The sequence below is a fragment of the Euprymna scolopes genome, chromosome 40 (assembly GCF_053919585.1).
Source record: "Euprymna scolopes isolate OS-2025 chromosome 40, ASM5391958v1, whole genome shotgun sequence".
In the NCBI taxonomy this organism is placed as follows: Eukaryota; Metazoa; Mollusca; class Cephalopoda; order Sepiida; family Sepiolidae; genus Euprymna; species Euprymna scolopes.
In genome coordinates this window covers 14,154,620-14,162,484 of record NC_136521.1, presented here as the reverse complement: position 1 = coordinate 14,162,484, position 7,865 = coordinate 14,154,620, and the positions used below count along the sequence as shown (strand labels likewise).

The window sequence follows — 7,865 nt, the reverse complement described above, 5'->3', positions numbered from 1 at the left end:
AGTGCATTGGATGACTTAAAAAATAAACACTTTCTTGAATCAGCTGTAAGCATCTACAATATGATATAATCATCAAAACACATGACAATTGCATAAAATTGACAGTTAATTTAATTCTGTGTTCGAACAGATTATATATATATATATATATATGTAAGCAGCACCAAGACGGTGTGAACAATCTCATTCTTCTTCTTCAAAAAAAAAAAAAAAAACTACCAGCCATTGAGCCACATCTTATAAATCTCGTTTTGGCGGGTCAAATAAATTATAATTTAAAGTAGCTAGAATGTTGGTTTCAATTTTTTCTTTTTGACTTTTATTCATACTCTCTATTGCATTGAGGTTTCTTACTCAAGATTTTTTTACAGATATTACTCTATGCTTCACGGACCCCCATATATGTATATATATATATATATATATATATATATATATATATATATATATATATATATATGTATATGTATATATATATGTATATATATATATGTATATATATATGTATATATATATGTATATATACGTATATATATATATGTATATATATATATATGTATATATGTATATATGTATGTATATATATATATGTATATATATGTATATATATATGTATATATATATATATATATATATATATATATATATATATATATATATATATATTAGAAGATTAGAAAAACATTGGTGCTGTCAGTTTCAAATGTGGTACAAAGGGAACCAGTCTATAGTCGATTATGTTGGATTCTCTTTAGCCTCTGTTTAAGTGAGTCAGACTTAATCGACCATAGACTGGACCCCTTTGTATCGAATTTGAAACCGACAGTACCAATGTTTTTCTGACCTTCAGTAGCATATTTAAATAAATACTATATCAAATTTTCTTTATAATCGAGCACTTTGCTGGAGTTCTCTCCCACAGACCCCTATATATATATATATATATATATATATATATATATATATATATATATATATATATATATGAAAATCCACCTCTCAAAATGAGAAAAGAAGCAATACGAGACACGGACCTTGCACACACAAAAGTGCTCGATATCCTTTCATATAGAGTTTTATAACAATAATATTGGCATATATATATATATATATATGTAAATATATGAATGAAGATAGATGAAAAGACTAACTTATTAACTGTCGATCTGACCTGAAGAGGTTTAGCCTAAATAGGGCTAAAGCTGAAACATGTATGCACATATGTAGCCAAAATGTTTGTATATATAAAAAATGATACATATGTGTGTGTGTGTGTGTGTGTGTGTGTGTGTGTGTGTGTGTGTGTGTGTACTGGAATGATTTGAATTTGGATGACGAGATGCATCAATTAAATTGTACAAACATATCTGTATATTAAGAATTTTCTTTTTCCTCAACACAATCATGTTTACCATTATTAATTTTTTATTTTAATTATTTTTTAGATTTTTTGATTTTTTAAAATCTATTTTTTTTTTTTTTTCTTAATTTCCTACGAACAACAGAAGTTCACAAGAACAATATCAAATTGTTATCTCGGTGGCGGAAACAATGGCATTACCTGTTTTTGGGGAGGGTCATAAACAGAGAAAGAAAGTGACCCTTTCGTCCTTGGGCACAGAACTGACTGGCCACTTTCCTCTCAATTCCTTTGGTCGCTCCTTCGTTGGTTAACCCTAACCCTAACCCTAACTCACAGTTATCCGTCCTTCACATATCTCCAAAGATTCCGGCAAATGTTTTCCGCAAATTTTGCATGGTGTCCTCGTCTTGACTCTGACCCATTTGAGCCACAGGCGCCTGGCCAGGGGCACCCTGTTGCGACGGGTGGCCAGGTGGTGGGCCCTGGCCAGGAGGCATCTGACGACCTGGGACTGGTGGAGGTGGTTGGCTTGGTGGTCCACTGCAAAAAAAACAAAAAAAATTGTTTTTATAAAAAGAGTTTTTATTTCAAATCTTTCTTTTTAATAACTATACATTTAATTTTTAAATTAGAAAAGAAAAAGAACTTTTTTTTTAATTAAAAATGTTATTTTTTGATAAATAAATTTAAACCACTCGTAAGCAGCATTTTCTGTGTGTCTGTCTGTTTGTCCATCAGTCACAACTTTTTAAAACGAATATCTTAATTTTTTTTTTTTTAGAAATGGAGATTATTGCATTAATACTGGTTTTGGAATAATTAATCGGACTCAGGAATCAAAATATCAGAACTATTGGGGATATCAGAATCGGTATCGGAATCAGGAAAATATGTGTCTATTTTCCAATGCCAAAAACGATTATTTTCATTGCTTTTATTTGTTTGTTTGCCATTAAAACTGGCATGGCTCATATGATAGAAATGATAAATATCTATTAATTTTAATTAATGATGAAATGATAAATATCTATTAATTTTAATTAATGGTGAAATGATAAAAATCTATTAATTTTAATTAATGATGAAATGATAAATATCTATTAATTTTAATTAATGGTGAAATGATAAATATCTATTAATTTTAATTAATGGTGAAATGATGAATATCTATTAATTTTAATTAATGGTGAAATGATAAATATCTATTAATTTTAATTAATGGTGAAATGATAAATATCTATTAATTTTAATTAATGATGAAATGATGAATATCTATTAATTTTAATTAATGATGGAATGATGAATAATTTTAATTAATGGTGAAATGATAAATATCTATTAATTTTAATTAATGATGAAATGATGAATATCTATTAATTTTAATTAATGGTGAAATGATAAATATCTATTAATTTTAATTAATGGTGAAATGATAAATATCTATTAATTTTAATTAATGGTGAAATGATGAATATCTATTAATTTTAATTAATGGTGAAATGATAAATATCTATTAATTTTAATTAATGATGAAATGATAAATATCTATTAATTTTAATTAATGATGAAATGATGAATATCTATTAATTTTAATTAATGATGGAATGATGAATAATTTTAATTAATGGTGAAATGATAAATATCTATTAATTTTAATTAATGATGAAATGATGAATATCTATTAATTTTAATTAATGATGAAATGATGAATAATTTTAATTAATGATGAAATGATAAATATCTATTAATTTTAATTAATGATGAAATGATTAATATCTATTAATTTTAATTAATGGTGAAATGATAAAAATCTATTTATTTTAATTAATGATGAAATGATAAATATCTATTAATTTTAATTAATGGTGAAATGATAAATATCTATTAATTTTAATTAATGATGAAATGATGAATATCTATTAATTTTAATTAATGATGGAATGATGAATAATTTTAATTAATGGTGAAATGATAAATATCTATTAATTTTAATTAATGATGAAATGATGAATATCTATTAATTTTAATTAATGATGGAATGATGAATAATTTTAATTAATGGTGAAATGATAAATATCTATTAATTTTAATTAATGGTGAAATGATAAATATCTATTAATTTTAATTAATGATGAAATGATAAATATCTATTAATTTTAATTAATGATGAAATGATAAATATCTATTAATTTTAATTAATGGTGAAATGATAAATATCTATTAATTTTAATTAATGATGAAATGATGAATATCTATTAATTTTAATTAATGATGGAATGATGAATAATTTTAATTAATGGTGAAATGATAAATATCTATAAATTTTAATTAATGATAAAATGATAAATATCTATTAATTTTAATTAATGGTGAAATGATAAATATCTATTAATTTTAATTAATGATGAAATGATAAATATCTATTAATTTTAATTAATGGTGAAATGATGAATAATTTTAATTAATGTTGAAATGATAAATATCTATAAATTTTAATTAATGATAAAATGATAAATATCTATAAATTTTAATTAATGATAAAATGATAAATATCTATTAATTTTAATTAATGATGGAATGATAAATATCTATAAATTTTAATTAATGATGAAATGATAAATATCTATTAATTTTGAACTGTCTGTAAAACTAAAAACTATAGCTCCTATCCATAAGTGTATTTTTAATTTCAGAAAAATATATGTACATATTACATAAGTTTTTCAGTATCCGCACTCCCCCCCCCTCCCAATTAAAAGAGAACTATCTATAATATACAGGGCAAAAACTTGTTTAAATGTATGTATGTATGTCTGCCTAAAACTTTCGACAGAGTCGACGGATTTCCACGAGATCAGTATCGTTTTGAAGCTCGACCCTTCGGATGACATATATTGAAAAATTGGCCAACAAACATTAATTTCTTCACCCTCAACTTGACACTTTTCTACAGGGAGGGATCGCTTTTTTTGCCGATATTTTCCAAAGTCATTGCTTCTTTTCGATTGTCTAGCCTTAAATTTAAACTTACGTCATTTCCGGTTTGACGATGGGCGGAACATCTAGCATGTCACGTTTTTTTTTTGTTTTTTTTCATTTTCTTTTCCTCCTTCACGGTACGGGTTCGAGCCTACCACTTTTTTCTTTCTTTTTTTGCTCAATACACACCTCCAAACACCCGGGCAACGCCGGGCACCCAGACTAGTATATTTAGAAATCTAAAAGAACTGGAATTGGAATCAGTAATTGTATTGGTATCAGGAAAAATATTGGAATCATCACATCACTGATTAAATAATAAATCCCCATCAAATAAAATAGATACCATGACTGGAAATTGAAACGGATTGAAATGGAAAGACATTAAATCAGATGATCTATGAATTGAGCTATTAAGATTTTCAGGTTTGTGTTACTATACACACAGATTAGAAAAAAAATGATCAAAAATCAAATATATAACAAATAAATGTTATCAAAAACAAGATAAGTTACTCTTCTACCTATCTGCAAACGTTTTTAGTGGTTCTACTCACTTTAAAATGTGGAATCGATTCGAAAATCATACAGTGTTTATTGACATATTTGAAAAAGCAAAATAGTGGTGTGCTTGCTGTTGAATACGGCAATTTTGGGAAAATAAGTACAAACTAAAAAATTATACAAAATATTGTAAGAAACTCACTCAATATGTTACCGTGACATAGGCGGACATATATTCGACGTTTGCCGATAGTCGAATGGAAAATAATAAGACAAGCAAGCACATACAGGGACCCAGAAGATCTATGTAGATTATGCCTAAATGAAAAATTTGCTATCCTATACTTTAAAGAACCCCAACATCTATTAAACAGTAAGAGAGAAATAGCGAACAACTATGTGCACAGGGTAAACTTTACTCTACCACTCCAGAAGATATCTCACCACTGATGCAATTCTCTATCTGTATAAAAGCAAAGTACGTCCAAGGATTGAGTACTGTTGCCACATTTGGGCAGGAGCTGGTAAAAACAACCAATCCTGCCTTGACAGAGTACAAAATCGACTTCGTGGTTTAGTGGGGGATGCCCTTTTCTCTTCCCTGCAAACTCTCTCCCAAAGAAGAGACGTTGCGAGCCTGTCTTTGTTTTATCGCTATTTCCATGGCAGGTGCTCGTCTGAGCTCCAATCCCTCGTCCCCCCTCGCCAATCTTTCACGGGAAACACCCATCTGGCTGAAACTACTGTCAATAATTTTCCCCACTCTTTATCTGTGCCTAAATCCAAACGTAGATTCCATGAGCAAAGCTTCTTTCTTAGAACTGCACGCCAGTGGAACTCTCTGCCGCTTGCCTGTTTCCCACCTGACTACAACTTGGACGTCTTCAAGTCCAACATAAACAAACTCCTTACAAACCGCCCCCTTAAGTAAGACACTCTATCAAAACCCCCAATACTAATGATTACTACAATACTATCTCATTGATTACTGTACACACAATAACCCTTATCCCTGAGTGGCCTTCGGGCCTTGATAAGTGGCGACCTCCATGTAAAAAAAACAGATAAAAAATAATTTCAAAATTGATATATATTTTTATAACTTACTACCTAGCTCTACCTATGTATTGAGCACTGTTGAAGTAAATACTAAAAATTTACACACAAAATTATATTTTCATTTATTAATTTATGTGACTAAATGAAGTAGTCATATATATATATATATATATATATATATATATATATATATATATATATATATATATATATATATATATACAGCGTAATCACGTTGACGCAGCCAGTCCCATTAGATCACCAAAGTTAAGCAATATTGTGGCTGGTTTGTTCTAAAATAACTTCTCATTTGGGAATTCTAGTTGTTGTATGTTCTCTCTGCTTATCTCTTGGATTTCTCTTTGACACTGGACTCAAGCAATGCTGATTCAGGAGAGGTGTGGTTGGGAATTGTGCAAGACTAAAATAAAATAAACCGTTCACCAGACTATCCATTCACGTGTAATCACCTTTTTCTTCACCACATTCCCTCTGCTTCACTTTTTGTTATCAAGTAAGATCTTTGTCTTACTTGCAGTTTCATTAAATACTTTTGTATGCAAAATCTGATCCCGCTTCTTGCTAATTCCTACCCTCTGATGAGAAGGAAAGTATTTCTTCAAAACTTCACGGATTAAGGACTATCCACTTATCAAGTGTTTCCTTTTCAGATTAAATATGTTTTTAACTCTTTTTCAAAGTGTTTTTTAACATGTTTTATTAACTGTTTGCTGTTATATATATATATATATATATATATATATATATATATATATATATATATATATATATATATATATGGTAAAACTGGTAATTAGTAAAAACCTGAAGAGAGTGCTCAATACTATTGCAGAGCAAATATGTGTTTTATTTTTTTATTACCGCTTTACCTGTTTGGTTACACAAGTTTCAGATGTTGGACCATGTTTACGATCCAACAGCCTCGTCAGACCTTACAGAAGTGGTTGTTAGTATTAGGAAGAAGTGTTTTAGAAGAAATACTAAAAAAACGGGGGGGAGGTAGGAGATAATAAAGGGGGAAAGAGACGGGCATTGACATTATTTCAGTTTTGAGGGTTAAGATACATTAGATTGTATCGTGTGTGTGAGAGTAGCAGGTAGGCGTGGGTGGAGATATATGGATATAGGGAGAGGGAGGTGGAGAGAGGATGGTAAAGAAAAGAAAAAGGGAGGGGGTAATGAGAGGAGGGGGGGAAGTTTCAATTTTTAGGTTTGAAATTTTAACTGCCTTTTGCTTGTTCAGTAAGGTATATTAAGTAGATGAGAGAGAGAGAGAGAGAGAGAGAGAGAGAGAGAGAGAGAGGGAGAGCGAGAGGGAAAGAGAGAGAGAAAGCGGGAGGGAAAGAGAGGGAGAGAGAGAGAGGGAAAGGGTTAGTTTAGATGCCATGTTTTTGACAGGTACAGAGTTCATTTAAAATTTTTGTAGTCGCTATGCGTCGACTTTTCCATTTCAGTTTACAATGGGTTGTTTTTTTTAATAATACATACGTTAACGTACGCGCAAATACACATACATATATATACATATATATGTACATTTCTACACATCCATATACAGACACATACGCACACACACACACACACATATATATAAACAATGCATATGCAGACATACACACACATACACACAATTCTTATACACATATATACACTCACAAATATATATAGACACATATACACACACACACACATATATCGACATTAGCAGCCAGATGTATACAAACACATACATGTGCACACAGATATAGATATACGAATACCCATTCTTGCATATACACACGACCCAGGAGCACATACATTCATACTGATGCAATTCTCTATCTATATAAAACCAAAGTACGTCTAAGGATGGAGTACTGCATCCACATCTGGGCAGGAGCTGCTAAAAACAGCCTATCCTGCCTTGACAGAGTACAAAATAGGCTTCGTGGCTTAGTGG

The 7,865-nt window shown here is 29.5% G+C and overlaps 1 protein-coding gene across 7 annotated transcripts in view; it reads right to left on the bottom strand.

Annotated features, from left to right (window-relative positions):
• Positions 1-1,421: 1,421 nt before the first annotated feature.
• Positions 1,422-7,865, bottom strand: part of LOC145265380 (synapsin-like) — a 319,381-nt gene continuing 312,937 nt past the window's right edge. For all 7 annotated transcript variants that reach the window (XM_080121178.1, XM_080121173.1, XM_080121176.1 and 4 more), the window contains one exon: positions 1,422-1,903. In XM_080121178.1, the coding sequence (XP_079977304.1) occupies positions 1,711-1,903 (193 nt within the window). In that variant the 3' untranslated portion in view covers positions 1,422-1,710. The remainder of the gene's footprint in view (positions 1,904-7,865) is intronic.